Genomic DNA, 14,876 nt, shown 5'->3' on the forward strand with positions numbered 1-14,876 from the left:
TCATACAGCTTAAGAGAGATTCACGCCTACCTGCCGAGCACCTGCAGCTGTCGGACACGTCGTCTCTGCTCTTACACCAGGATCCTTAAAGGCGTCCAGACAGCAGAAGATCATCTACGGGACGTCTTCCTCTCTCCTGTGTGGCTGTTCAGAGGGAGAAACAGGAGAAATGTCCTCTCTGGGCTTCCATAGGACACCGAGTGACAACACAGAGGAAACTTGTTTTAAACGTTTATTACAAAACGCAAGACAAAACATGTCAACTGGGTTTATTCTATTGGTCAAACACGATACAACGACGAACGACCTTCAACCAGCGGGCAAAGCTTCGTGGGAACACGAACCCAACAGAAAACAATGAAACACAACGTGGGTCCAAAGCGCCGCCGCTGGTGGGGGTGGGGGGGTGTGTGTGACACAAACCAGGGGGGAGAGGAGCAGGAGCCCTCTGGGTCTACGGGAGCTTCGTAGGGCGACGATGTGCCGCCTACACACATTTATAAATAGTCACCATTAAATTAAGTCAAATCCAATCACACAGTAAAATGTTATTCACATGGGGGGGGGGGCGGGGGGGGTCTGACCTCCATCTGCTCTCTGGTGTCCATCACTCATCTGGCTTTAACCATCAGAATCCACATGCTGGTCCTGGACCGATGAGGACGGCGTCCGTCTGTCTGAGTCCAACATCCCAAAAAATCCCCAAAGTCACAAAAACTACAGAGGCCCTGAAGGACCAAACATCTGTTTGTGGCATTATTTTACGGGCTTCATACTCCGACCTCCGTCATGTTCCCCGGACAGACGCCGTCAGTGTGGAGTTAACTAAAAGAACCCGTTTGTTCTTCAGGGCCTCGGTGAGGGCCAACCACGGCGCTTTAAAAACATCAACCGCTCATCTTTCATGGATCAACGTTTCTGGTCCACGTTTTCATTTCACTGGACTTTAACTGACTGATTCAGAGGCTTTTACTTTGAAAAACCGGATCTCTGCTTGACGTCGGCATTAGCGTCCATCTGAGTCGTTCCCTGTCTGCAGCCGTTGACAATGGCAATGCCATTTGTTTGTGACATTTAACACATTTATTTGTATTTCTGTTACAACACAACCTCCAACACTACAAACATGGCCGCCCGGCTGGCTGCAAGTCGGCCTTCATGCAATTGTAAATGTGGAGGAACACCGACCAATCAGCTCGTCCGCTCAGATTTCACATTTTAACCCTCTAGACACAATGAACCAATCAAAGTGCAGCGTCAGCAAAACCTCAGCCAATCAAAACCACTGAGGAAAACCAGGAAGGGGCCGGGACGCCAGACCTGAACCGGATCAGACCTGAGTCCAGCTTTGATCATGTGACTCTGGTGACTCTGGATCTGAATCGATTAATAATCGATAAATAAATAAGATAGGAATCATTCTGATAATCAAATTGTGAGTCAGTCTCGGAGTTTTAATCCAATCAGGATCCTTATTGACCAGTGAGAACAAATAATCAATGATTAAACTGATCAATAGCTGCGGCTGGTTTTACAGAAGTACGGAGGACAATCAGCGCCGTGAAAAATAATGATTATTTAGTTTTAGATTGTCAGAATCCTGAGGGGAAAAAATTAATAAATTAATAAATTGACATTATAAATAAAGTAAGGAAATAAACAAAAATCTGTCCAAAAATAAGAAAATAAAAATCTATGTGGTTTATTTCAGAAAATCTTTTTTCTGTGACGCGACGCATTTCCTGATCTGATTTGAACCAATAGGATTTGACAAGAGTCGAACAGTCCAGGCCCCGGGGCTGATGGGAAATAATGTGGCAGGAGGGTTTGGCCTGAGACAGACAGACAGACAGACAAGACTCTGACTCTCAAAGAGGCTGATGGGAAATGGAGTGTAGAATGAAGGCAAACAGCGTCCAAGTGAAACCGCACAGGAACAGGTGTGTGTGTGTGTGTGTGTGTGTGTGTGTGTGTGTGTGTGTGTGTGTGTGTGTGTGTGTGTGTGTGTGTGCGCGCAGAGGAAGGAGAGGGGGGGCGTGACGGTGGGTGGTGTAACAGTTTAAATCTAATCCCATCATTATGAGCATTTAGCTAACGGTCAGTTATGACCATATATGGATAAGACCTCCCCCCATACGACCATATATGCACGTCCTGCTGCTATCTACACCACAGAGGAACCAGGTCCAGCTCCTGAGACCCAGAATCTGTCCCCAACCGGTCCAGAACCGGTCCAGAACTTTGCCAAACTAGAACTTTTCCAGAACTGGTCCTAAACCAGTCCAGAACCAGTCAGTGCTGATTCAGAACCAACCCAGAACAGGTCCAGAACCAGTCCAAACCCAGTCCAGAGCCACGTGGCTTCACTCAGAGTCGGACTCTAGCGGGGCGGTCTCATCTAAGACCACCCTCTTCCGGCGCTTGGCAGCAGCGGCCCGGGCACGCTGCTCCTCCTCCAGATGGGCCTTCTTGTGGCGGGAGAAGCTGGACGAGTGCATGAAGGTCTTGTTGCAGGCGGCACAGGTGTATGTCTTGGTTTTGGTGGCGGGGAGTCCAGTCTTGGCGTGAAGCTGCTTCTGGTGCTGCTGAAGCTTCACCCGCCCGCTGTTGACGTCCGCTGCCCGGTGGGTCTGCTGGTGCCGAGCCAGGCTGGAGGCATGGCTGAACCGCTTCCCGCATTGGCTGCAGCCATGGCGACCTGCTCCTCCACCTCCGCCCCCCCCCTCCTCCTCCTCCTCCTCTGAGGTGGTGGGGCCCCTCTTGATGGCCCGGCCCCCGCGGCGGCGGCGGTTCTTCTTGCAAAGGGTGTAAAAGTTGGGCTTGTCGCGGGAGCAGAGCTTGAGGCGGATCTTGAGGTCGGACGAGGTCTCGCCGAGGTTCTCCTTGCCAGGCGTGTAGCTGTCCAGCAGCTCCTTGACGTGTGTCACCTGATGCTTGGACAGCTGCGTGGACGTCCTGAAACTCATGTCGCACTGCGGGCAGGCGTAGAACTTATCGCCTGTCTGGCCCTGAACGATGCCGCTGCCGCCACCACCCGCCACATGCTGCTGCTGCTGCCTCTTGGTCTTTTTGTTCTTGGTGCCGGGTTTGAGTGAATGGCGCAGGGCGGCCATGTTGGCGCCGAGGGCGGCATCCTTGGAGAGGCCCTTCCCCTTCTTATGGATGAGGCGGTGGCGAGACAGGCTGGAGCTGTGGTTGAACTCCTTCCCACAGATGTTGCAGGGGTGAATCCGCCGCTTCCCATGCAGCCGCAGGTGACTTCCCAGCATCCTGACAGGCACAGAAACACAGCCTGTTACCATGTGACCCGTTACCATGGGAGAGAAATGTCACCATGACAACCATCTCCATACCGTTACACCTTAAAGTCACTCAGTGGATTAAATAAATGACAGAAACTGAAGCTGGTGTCATTTAAGTTATTGATCAGCTAATCAGTTTAACCAGGAAGTAAACCAGGAACAGCTTCCTGGTTTGCAACACAGCTTCAGATTCCTGAACCGGATCAATGACGGATTAAATAAACTGGAGACCAAAGACTACAGACCACAGACTGAAGACCAGACTATCAACAACAGTCTGTAGTCTGAGGTCAGAGGTCTGTAGTCTGTGGTCAGAGGTCTGTGGTCAGTGGTTTGTGGTCTGCGGTCAGTAGTCTGTAGTCTGTAGTCTGTGGTCAGTGGTCAGAGGTCTGTAGTCTGTGGTCAGAGGTCTGTAGTCTCGTCTCTAGTCTGGTCTGTGAGGTCTGTAGTCAGAGGTCTGTAGTCTGGTCTCTGAGGTCAGAGGTCTGTAGTCTGGTCAGAGGTCTGTGGTCTGGTCTCTGAGGTCAGAGGTCAGTGATCAGTGGTCAGAGGTTTGTAGTCAGAGGTCTGTGGTCAGTGGTCTGTAATCAGTGGTCTGTAGTCTGTGGTCAGAGCTCTGTAGTCTGTGGTCAGAGCTCTGTAGTCTGTGGTCAGAGGTCTGTTTTCTGTAGTCAGAGGTCTGCAGTCTGTGGTCAGAGGTCTGTAGTCAGTGGTCTGTGGTCAGAGGTCTGTAGTCTGTGGTCAGAGGTCTGTAGTCTGTGGTCAGAGGTCTGTGGTCAGAGGTCTGTAGTCAGAGGTCTGTAGTCAGAGGTCTGTGGTCAGAGGTCTGTAGTCAGTGGTCAGAGGTCTGTAGTCAGTGATCAGAGGTCTGTAGTCTGTGGTCAGAGGTCTGTTGTCTGTGGTCAGAGGTCTGTTGTCTGTGGTCAGTGGCCAGAGGTCTGTAGTCAGAGGTCTGCAGTCTGTGGTCAGAGGTCTGTAGTCAGAGGTCTGTGGTCTGGTCTCTGAGGTCAGAGGTCTGTAGTCTGTGGTCAGAGGTCTGCAGTCTGTGGTCAGAGGTCTGTAGTCAGAGGTCTGTGGTCAGAGGTCAGAGGTCTGCAGTCTGTGGTCAGAGGTCTGTAGTCAGAGGTCTCTAGTCTGAGGTCAGTGGTCAGAGGTCTGTAGTCAGTGGTCTGTGGTCAGAGGTCTGTGGTCTGGTCTCTGAGGTCAGAGGTCTGTAGTCTGGTCAGAGGTCTGTAGTCTGGTCAGAGGTCTGTAGTCTGGTCTCTGAGGTCAGAGGTCTGTGGTCAGAGGTCTGCAGTCTGTGGTCAGAGGTCTGTAGTCTGGTCTCTGTGGTCAGAGGTCTGTAGTCTGTGGTCAGAGGTCTGTAGTCAGTGGTCAGAGGTCTGTAGTCAGTGGCCAGAGGTCTGTAGTCTGTGGTCAGAGGTCTGTAGTCTGTGGTCAGAGGTCTGTTTTCTGTAGTCTGTGGTCAGTGGTCAGAAGTCTGTAGTCTGTGGTCAGAGGTCTGTAGTCTGTGGTCAGAGGTCTGCAGTCTGTGGTCAGAGGTCTGCAGTCTGTGGTCAGAGGTCTGTAGTCAGTGGTCAGAGGTCTGTGGTCAGTGGCCAGAGGTCTGTAGTCTGTGGTCAGAGGTCTGTAGTCTGTGGTCTGGTCTCTGAGGTCAGAGGTCTGTAGTCTGTGGTCAGAGGTCTGTTTTCTGTAGTCTGTGGTCAGTGGTCAGAAGTCTGTAGTCTGTGGTCAGAGGTCTGTAGTCTGTAGTCTGTGGTCAGAGGTCTGCAGTCTGGTCAGAGGTCTGTAGTCAGAGGTCTGTAGTCTGTGGTCAGAGGTCTGTGGTCAGAGGTCTGTGGTCAGAGGTCTGTGGTCAGAGGTCTGTGGTTTGGTCTCTGAGGTCAGAGGTCTGTAGTCTGTGGTCAGAGGTCTGTGGTCAGTGGCCAGAGGTCTGTGGTCAGAGGTCTGCAGTCTGTGGTCAGAGGTCTGCAGTCAGAGGTCAGAGGTCTGCAGTCAGAGGTCAGTAGTCAGAGGTCTGTGGTCTGGTCTCTGAGGTCAGAGGTCTGTGGTCAGAGGTCTGTAGTCTGGTCTCTGAGGTCTATAGTCTGTGGTCAGAGGTCTGTAGTCAGTGGTCAGAGGTCTGTAGTCAGTGGTCAGAGGTCTGTAGTCTGTGGTCAGTGGCCAGAGGTCTGTAGTCGGTGGTCAGTGGCCAGAGGTCTGTAGTCGGTGGTCAGAGGTCTGTAGTCTGTGGTCTGGTCTCTGAGGTCAGAGGTCTGTAGTCAGAGGTCTGTTTTCTGTAGTCTGTGGTCAGTGGTCAGAGGTCTGTAGTCTGTGGTCAGAGGTCTGCAGTCTGTGGTCAGAGGTCTGCAGTCAGAGGTCTGTAGTCAGTGGTCTGTGGTCAGAGGTCTGTAGTCTGTGGTCAGAGGTCTGTGGTCTGGTCTCTGAGGTCAGAGGTCTGTAGTCTGTGGTCAGAGGTCTGTGGTCTGGTCTCTGAGGTCAGAGGTCTGTAGTCTGTGGTCAGAGGTCTGTAGTCAGAGGTCTGTGGTCAGAGGTCTGTAGTCTGTGGTCAGAGGTCTGTAGTCTGGTCTCTGAGGTCAGAGGTCTATAGTCTGTGGTCAGAGGTCTGTTTTCTGTAGTCTGTGGTCAGTGGTCAGAGGTCTGTAGTCTGTGGTCAGAGGTCTGCAGTCTGTGAGGTCAGAGGTCTGCAGTCTGTGGTCAGAGGTCTGTAGTCAGAGGTCTGTAGTCAGTGGTCTGTGGTCAGAGGTCTGTAGTCAGAGGTCTGTAGTCAGAGGTCTGTAGTCTGTGGTCAGAGGTCTGCAGTCTGTGGTCAGAGGTCTGCAGTCTGTGGTCAGAGGTCTGTAGTCAGTGGTCAGAGGTCTGTAGTCAGAGGTCTGTAGTCAGTGGTCTGTGGTCAGAGGTCTGTAGTCAGAGGTCTGTAGTCTGTAGTCAGTGGTCTGTAATCTGTGATCAGAGGTCTGTAGTCAGTGGTCTGTAGTCAGAGGTCTGTAGTCAGTGGTCAGAGGTCTGTAGTCAGTGGTCAGAGGTCTGTAGTCAGTGGTCAGAGGTCTGTGGTCAGTGGTCTGTAGTCTGTGGTCAGAGGTCTGTAGTCTGTGGTCAGTGGCCAGAGGTCCGTAGTCTGTGGTCAGAGGTCTGTAGTCTGGTCTCTGAGGTCAGAGGTCTATAGTCTGTGGTCAGAGGTCTGTTTTCTGTAGTCTGTGGTCAGAGGTCTGTAGTCTGTGGTCAGAGGTCTGCAGTCTGTGGTCAGAGGTCTGTAGTCAGTGGTCTGTGGTCAGAGGTCTGTGGTCAGAGGTCTGTAGTCAGAGGTCAGAGGTCTGCAGTCTGTGGTCAGAGGTCTGTAGTCAGTGGCCTGTGGTCAGAGGTCTGTAGTCTGTGGTCAGAGGTCTCTAGTCAGAGGTCTGTAGTCAGTGGTCTGTGGTCAGAGGTCTGTAGTCTGTAGTCAGTGGTCTGTAGTCAGTGGTCTGTAATCTGTGATCAGAGGTCTGTAGTCAGTGGTCTGTAGTCAGAGGTCTGTAGTCAGAGGTCTGTAGTCAGAGGTCTGTAGTCAGTGATCAGAGGTCTGTAGTCAGTGGTCTGTAGTCAGTGGTCAGAGGTCTGTAGTCTGTGGTCTGTAGTCAGTGGTCTGTAGTCAGTGGTCAGAGGTCTGCAGTCTGTGGTCAGAGGTCTGTAGTCAGAGGTCTGTAGTTAGTGGTCTGTGGTCAGAGGTCTGTAGTCAGAGGTCTGTAGTCAGAGGTCAGAGGTCTGCAGTCTGTGGTCAGAGGTCTGTAGTCAGTGGCCAGAGGTCTGTAGTCAGAGGTCTGTAGTCAGAGGTCTGTAGTCAGAGGTCTCTAGTCTGAGGTCTCTAGTCTGAGGTCTGTGGTCAGAGGTCTGTAGTCAGAGGTCTGTAGTCAGAGGTCTGTGGTCTGTAGTCAGTGGTCTGTAGTCAGTGGTCTGTAGTCAGTGGTCTGTAATCTGTGATCAGAGGTCTGTAGTCAGTGGTCTGTAGTCAGAGGTCTGTAGTCAGTGATCAGAGGTCTGTAGTCTGTGGTCTGTAGTCAGTGGTCTGTAGTCAGTGGTCAGAGGTCTGAGGTCAGTGGTCTGTAGTCAGTGGTCAGAGGTCTGTAGTCTGTGGTCTGTAGTCAGTGGTCTGTAGTCAGTGGTCAGAGGTCTGAGGTCTGTGGTCTGTAGTCTGTGATCAGAGGTCTGTAGTCAGAGGTCTGTAGTCTGTGATCAGAGGTCTGTAGTCAGTGGTCTGTAGTCTGGTCTCTGAGGTCAGAGGTCTGTAGTCAGTCTCGGGTCCCTGCCATTGGTCAGTGTAGCGGTGGGCGGGCCCTGACCTGCTGCCTTTGAAGCTCATGCCGCAGTGGGGGCAGGTGTAGCGCGCCTCCTGGTGCGTCGGTTCCAGCGCCCGTTTGGTGGGCGGTGGCGCTCCGCCGCTCTTCCCAGCGTGTGTCTGCTGGTGGCGGTACAGGCTGGAGGCGTGGCTGTAACACTTCCCGCAGTAGCTGCAGCGGTACTGCCGCTCGTCCGGCTCGAAGTCGGCCTGGTCCGAGTCTGCCTCGCCGTCCAGCTGGCTGCCCCCCGCCTCCACCAGCACCTCCGGCCCGTCCTCGCCGTCCTCCTCGTCCTCGTCAGAGTCTGTCTTTATCTCCACGCTCTGCTCCGTCACCTCGCACGGGTACACCTCCTCGTAGGGCGCGAAGAACGCCTCGTCCGTCTCGATCTTCAGCTGGTCAGCGGCGAGCTCTGGCGCCTCGTCCGAGTCCTTCTTGACGCAGGAGATGGTGAACTTGGAGCCGACCTCGGCCCACTTCACCACGTACTCGATGGGCTGCGTGTCCAGCTCCACCGTGATGAAGTCAGCGCCCAGAGCGTCCGACTCCGACACCGCCAGCTCCGCCTCCGAGTCCTCCATCCTGAACCGATGCCTCGGGGGGGAGGGAGGAAGAGGAGCAGCTACAGGCCTGAGGGGGATAACATCACCATCATCATCAGCATCTTCATCATCATCACCAATATCACCATCACCTTCATCATGACTCCTTCTCACCTGCTACGGTAAGCGTCTTACATCATTTCCTGTTAGTCGGAGCTACCAGCTGTTGGACATTTAATCCTCTGCTAGCACTCTTAGCTCTCACTTCCTTTAGCGACTGTCCCGCTTAACTTTACCCTGTCAGCTAGCTAACAGCTAACTAGCTAGCAGTCACTGATGGCTTCTCTCTCTCCTGCTCTGTGTCACATGTTCAGTTCTTCCTGCCTCCTTTAGTGAAAGTGCTGCCTGGAACAAATGTAGTTTATTAGCTGTGCTGGAGGCTCAGTGAGGTGGAAATGCAGCTCCACACCAGGAAGCACAAATCAGTAGCTGCTGCAGTTAGCCAGCCCCCAGTAGCCGCTGCAGTTAGCCAGCCCCCAGTAGCCGCTGCAGTTAGCCAGCCCCCAGTAGTCGCTGCAGTTAGCCAGCCCTCAGTAGCCGCTGCAGTTAGCCAGCCCTCAGTAGCCGCTGCAGTTAGCCAGCCCTCAGTAGCCGCTGCAGTTAGCCAGCTCCCAGTAGCCACTGCAGTTACCCAGCCCCAAGTAGCTGCTGCGGGCCGACCTAGCTTAGCTCCTACTCCCCCGGCAGTTCCAGAGCAGCCGGGAAGCCAGGGCGGCTGGGTGACTGTCCGGAGGAAGCATAGCCCAAAGGAGAAGCCCATGGTGCACCACCACCTTCAGGTCTCCAACCGGTTCTCCCCACCCAGCGACTCACCCGCTGAGAACCAGACTCTGGTCATCGGAAGCTCCACAGTCAGGACCGTGAAGCTAACGGCACCACACAGTGAAGTGCATCCCGGGGGCCAGAGCGGGAGACACTGAATCACAGTTAACACTGCTGGAGAAGGATGAGCGTGGGTTTGGTACGATTCTAATCCACGTCGGCGTGAATGACTCCTGATCACGCCATTCGGTTGCAATCGGAGGTTGCTGAGACCAGGAGGCAGAGCTGCAGTCCTCCAGGCTTCTCTGCTCCTCCATTAGAACAGTCACCCACAACATCCCATAGAGACTGTGTCGTCCCCCTCGGATCATTCAGATCATTCAGATCTATAAAGTCTAACGGGAGAGGAGTTCTGCAGAAACATCTCATCAAAGTTAATACCACCACTGGCAAAGTCCAACAGAAGAGTTAAAAGTGGACTTTTAAACATCAGATCTCTGCCATCCAAAGCTGTTTCAGTAAATGATCTGATATCAGATCACCATATTGATTTATTGATCTGACTGAAACCTGCTGCACCATGAAGACTTAATGAAGCCACTCCTCCAGTCATACTAATACTCATATTCCCCCAGACTCTGGACGAGGAGGTGGACCTGCAGCCATCTTTAACTCTAGTCCAATAGTCCAACCTAGACCTAAACTCAACTACAACTCCTTTGGAAGCCTTGTTCTTAGCTTCTCTCTTCCAACCTGGAAAACACTAAAACCAGTCTTAGTTGTCACAGTGTACCGCCCTCCTGGTCCAGACTCTGAATTCTTAGCTGAGTTCTCAGAGTTTCTATCAGATTTAGTCCTCAGTGTGGACAAAGTGATTCTAGTAGGTGACTTTAATATTCATGTGGACGATGATGATGATGGTCTGAGCTCTGCTTTTGTCTCACTATTGGACTCAGTTGGCTTCTCTCAGAGTGTAAATGAACCCACTCACTGTTTTAACCCTGGACCTTGTTCTGGCTGAGAAACTGAACAGTTAACAGTTTTCCCCCAAAACTCTGTTCTGTCGGACCATCACCTGATAACTGCTGGTTTCTTCTTACTGGACTATGAACCATATGACAGAAAGGTCCTCACTAGATGCCTGTCTGAAAGTGCTGCTGCCAAACTTAAGGAGGTGATTCCTTCAGTACTTCAGCCAGTGCCATGTCTCCATACAACAGAAGACCCCCATGCTAATCTTAGCCCCCCCCCCCCCAAATTGATTATCTGGTCAATAGTTTTTCAGGCTCCCTGCGAATGACACTCGACTCCATTGCCCCTCTAAGAAAGAAGATAATTAAAGAAAAGAGACGAGCTCCCTGGTATAACCCCCAGACCCACTAAGTAAAGGACGTGGCGTGCCACCAAACTAGAGTCCTGCTTCATCTGGCAACAGTGTGAAAACCTCTAGAAAGGCCCTCTGTGATGCCAGAGCCTCCTACTACTCCTCACTGACAGAAGAGAATAAAAACAGCCCTAGATTTCTGTTCAGCACGTTAGCCAGGCTGACAAAGAGCCAGAACTCCACTGATCCTTGTGATCCTTTAGAGCTCAGAAACGACTTCATGAGCTTCTTTAGTGATAAAATTCTGACTATTAGAGACTAAATTCATCACCTCCTGCCCTCATCCAGACCGTCAGCTGGTCTCCTAGACCCCATTCCTACTGGACTACTTAAAGAGGTCCTGCCCCTAATTAACACGTCCTTACTGGATCTGATCAATCAGTCTTTACTAACAGGCTACATACCTCAGTCCTTCAAAGTAGCAGTAATTAAACCTCTCCTGAAAAAGCCCACTCTGGATTCAGGTGTATCAGCCAACTATAGACCTTCATCCAACCTTCTCTTTCTCTCCAAGATCCTGGAGAAAGCAGCAGCCAACCAGCTGTGTGACTTTCTAAGCTCTAATAGTCTATTAGAGGATCTTCAGTCAGGTTTTAGAGCGAATCATAACACAGAGACACTGGTGAAGGTTACAGACCTCCTCCTTATGGTTAGGGTTAGTATTTTGGTTGCTCTCTCTCTGTTAAAGGGGAGTTCTCCCGTTAAAGGGGAGTTCTTCCTCCACTGTGTCCTAATCTAATCTCTGAGCTGCTCTGTGGGGATTCTTCAATCCTTCCTGTTGAATTCCTGAATCTTTGGTCTCTGAATGAAAGAGTTTGTTCTGAGCTGCTCTTTCTGGAAACAGTCTGAGAGAACGCTGCTGTGACCTGGAGCTGTATAAATAAAGATTGATTGATTGATCCTCACCACCTTCATCATCACCACCATCTTCATCATCATCATCATCACCACAATCATCACCACCACCATCTTCATCATCACCATTATCACCTTCGTCATCATCATCACCACCACCATCTTCATCACCACCACCACCATTACCATCTTCAATACAGTACATTCATGTGACACCTTGTCAATAATGACATGTTGACATCATAATCAATATTTAACCAATGAATAATAATCAGTAACTAGTAATTAAATACTAATCAATGAATATGATATGACAATCAATATATATATGTGATCAATACTTCTCTCAGACGAATATTCAGTGAGACAAACCTGTAGAAACGTGTTCAATCTGATCAATATTTATACTGATACCTGATCAATATATTGATAGATATGAGTCCACTGTTATTAATCAATATCTGATGATTATAGGTGGTGACCAGTGGGTCATTGATCGCAGATGGTGAGCCTGTAATCTGGTGATCATCGCAGGGCCAAACTGAATATCAATCGATTGATTGATTGACTTGGAGAGGCGATCAATAATCAGTGATCACTCATTGATCCAATCAGTCTCACTGATCTGGTCACTATTGAACCACTCTGATCAAAACAAATGACGCTGATTCTCAGACTTTTAGTTTTAACAATCAAACTATTAATCAATTATGGAACTATTGGTTATTGATTAACTACCACAACTAGTGCGTTATTCTGGTGGTTCCCTCCCAGAGGGTCCCAGGACCACCAGCAGGGGCTGAGGTCGGCTGCAGATCAATTAATTAATCAATCATTTTATGATCACAACATAGAAGATTTAAACAATATGATCAATAGAGTTCTGTCTCCTCTGATGCCAAACGATGGTCAATACGATCAATAATCGCCTCATTGGTGGATCCTCCATGGCTGGATCCTCCATAGCTGGTTGCCATGGTCACCACGTTAACTAGTTATGGGTCCCAGCCCCCAAACACGTCTGACGTCCGCTTAACCAGTGACGTCACAGTCAATGATGACGCCACAGTCAATGATGACGCGACCTCTGACCTGTCAGACAACCGGAACATGTTACACGTTCATGTGAGCGCCATGACGTCACGTGACGGCACACGTTCAACAGTAACCATCTATTTGATCATTTTCTGTTAAAACGAACCGGACTGACGCGCTGAACTCCGTTCAAACATCGTTCATTTCTCGTGTGTTCCAGCTCGCCGGGAGCCCTGCCCAGGAGCAGAACGGCCCTTCGCTGCCGGCGCGTTGTTCTCTCGCCGTTTCTTCTCCAGGACGCATCATTATTTTAGCATTAGCATTATTTTACTATGAATATCAACATACATGACAGATGTTCTCAGTGCCGCCGTATTGGCTCTCACTGAATGTCCCGCGGAGGGCGGTAACTGGCAGCGCATCCATTATTAAAGATGGCTTTGCACTCACATTTAGAGACGCCTCGTTGGATCTCTGAGTGCCGAAATCATTGCAAGACTCTTGTGTTCCGTAAAGCGTCTTCAATCGGTTTAAATTGTATTTTCTGATCGCCGTACTGCGAGGAGGCTTTAAATAGGGCAGTTTTTGAGTGGAGTTCCAGGGCTCGGCCGGGCTCAGTGTCAGTGATGAGGAAGCGGCGGAGGGATCCTCTCCTCCGCGAGCCTCGGCTGTCAAAATAAAAGAGCTAACGGCAGACAAACGGCCGTGAAAGGCGGCGGTGTAAGGCTCCGGGATCCGGTTACTCACCGAGCTCTCAGCGGCGGCACAGCGGCGTTAACGGTGAAATGTTACCGGCGGAGACGGTGACAATAAACAGGAAGCAGGGGACGTGGACACAAAGCATTGTGGGAAAGGATTAAATGGTTGCAAAGAGCGGAAGTACGGCGGATTGCCCTTCAAAATAAAATACAGCAAATTAAAATAGAAAATAATCTAAAATAATTAACAAAGTAAATGGTAAAATAAATAGGATGAAAATCATTCCTAAAATAAAAAAATGTGTATGTAAAATGTAAAAAACGTGTGTGTGTATGCAGTATATTATTATTATTATCATTATTGAGCAGAATGGTTTCCTTATTTTGTTCTTATTAACGACAAAACAAGGAAATCATGAAATTTCATTAGAATTTAATAATTTGATGAAAATTATAAACATCTGTTCCATCTGTGTTTTAGGTCTCTGATGGGAGGAAGATGAGGATGATGAAGATGAAGAGGACCAAAGAGATGAGGAGGAAGATGAAGAGGAGTAAATCCGTGTCTTTCCTGTCACCGCAGCAGCAGCATCACCGTTGACAGTTTGTACACACACACACACACACACACACACACGCCTGGTTACCGGTCAAATCCACCCGAACACTTACGGTTGAACCCTGAACGGAACGGCCCCGCTGGTCCCGGTGGTCCCTCCGGTCCTCGGTGGTCCCTCCGGTCCTCGGTGGGTGCTTGTCGGTCTCTTCGCCTCACCGCGGCAGCTTGTCGGACAGCTACCGCTGCTGCGACGACCGCAGCGGCAGAAGCGGCGCGGCACCGGGCTCGGTGGATGGGACGCCTTGGCGCAGAGGCGGCAGGCGGCTCTCCGACCTGTGATTGGCTCAGCTGCTGCGCAGCCCGCTCGGTGCCTTGTGTCTGATTGGCTGGTGGTCTGAAAACCCGCTATCTGCCTTCAAATGTCGTGAAGTGTCGTAAAGCTCCGGAGCGTCCTGTATCCGGCAGGACGGAGGCCGGGAGGTCCACAGCTTATGAATTTTCAGTGTTTTATTGAACGTGTGTGTTTCTAAAGGCTCTTCTGTGTGCTGGCTGTGCTCACTCACCGCCAGACTCATTTATTTACATTTCTAACGGAGATAAGTCAGGGTGTGCAGAACCTCTAAGAAAAATCAGCCAATTTTAGGTAATCTTCCTTCTCATTTCTACTCTGCATACAAATCATCAGCAAACAAGTGGATATTTACACCCTTTACTAGCACTGCCTGGTACTTAGACAGCAGAGGTTCATTGCTGACAGAAAATCACCTAAACTCAAGGTTCACTTTCTTTTGTGGCTGTCAGCTGCAGTCCATGAGCTTCATTCTAATTGCAGACAGCAAGACACACATAGAGAACAAGCAGTGCATTATAGGTCTTGTCAGTCTGCAGGTGAGTGCTGCAGTGACATCATGTGAAAGCAGACCTCAGGTAACCCAGGTGTGTGAGCAGCAGGTGGCGCTCTCCTTCAGTGTGTCAGTTTAACGTCACAGTTAAAAATACATTCAAATAAAATTCAGACGCAGACCAGCAGTGTGTGTCTTCATCAAGTGAGAGGTCCCAGTGAGTCACTCACCTGTCTGACCTACACCTTGTGTCCCGTAGATGGTCATGTGACCTCAGGTTTTTCCCCTCAGGTCAGTGAACGTGTCCTCTACATGTAAAAGTACTGCAGCGGTAATGTGAGCATGAAGTACTGTGCAGTAAACATATCTCACTACCTGCGTACCGTTCCTCTCGGCCTCTGAGGGGCTTCAGGTGTGTTTTGGTGATGTCATAGTGATGTCACAGCCCCATCTGTCAGTGTCCTGATTTAGGGTGTGACGTCATCAGCTGCTGCAACAAGGAAGTCTATCAGCACAAACATGCG

At 50.4% G+C, this 14,876-nt stretch overlaps 1 protein-coding gene across 3 annotated transcripts; it reads right to left on the reverse strand.

Annotated features, from left to right (window-relative positions):
* Positions 1 to 227: 227 nt before the first annotated feature.
* On the reverse strand, positions 228 to 14,069 carry LOC139211240 (zinc finger protein 135). 3 transcript variants are annotated; one of them, XM_070841526.1, is made up of 3 exons: positions 13,624 to 14,069; positions 7,619 to 8,245; positions 228 to 3,270 (listed from the first exon to the last, which is right to left on the reverse strand). In XM_070841526.1, exons 2-3 carry the CDS (start codon positions 8,194 to 8,196, stop codon positions 2,364 to 2,366), a joined length of 1,485 nt encoding a protein of 494 aa, XP_070697627.1. In that variant the 5' UTR covers positions 8,197 to 8,245; positions 13,624 to 14,069; the 3' UTR covers positions 228 to 2,363. The 3 variants fall into 3 exon arrangements, with proteins under 3 accessions (XP_070697627.1, XP_070697625.1, XP_070697626.1); XM_070841524.1 differs by lacking the exon at positions 13,624 to 14,069 and adding an exon at positions 13,001 to 13,088; XM_070841525.1 differs by lacking the exon at positions 13,624 to 14,069 and adding an exon at positions 8,332 to 8,402.
* Positions 14,070 to 14,876: the final 807 nt, after the last annotated feature.

This window comes from Pempheris klunzingeri, chromosome 12 (genome assembly GCF_042242105.1).
Source record: "Pempheris klunzingeri isolate RE-2024b chromosome 12, fPemKlu1.hap1, whole genome shotgun sequence".
Taxonomy (NCBI): Eukaryota; Metazoa; Chordata; class Actinopteri; order Acropomatiformes; family Pempheridae; genus Pempheris; species Pempheris klunzingeri.

Excerpts from the sequence above, each read along its gene's own strand:
- LOC139211240 (XM_070841526.1), bottom strand. The coding sequence starts at position 8,196 with ATGGAGGACTCGGAGGCGGAGCTGGCGGTGTCGGAGTCGGACGCTCTG. Across the intron at positions 3,271-7,618 it reads ATGAGCTTCAAAGGCAGCAG|GATGCTGGGAAGTCACCTGC; the intron begins GTCAGGGCCCGC and ends TGTGCCTGTCAG.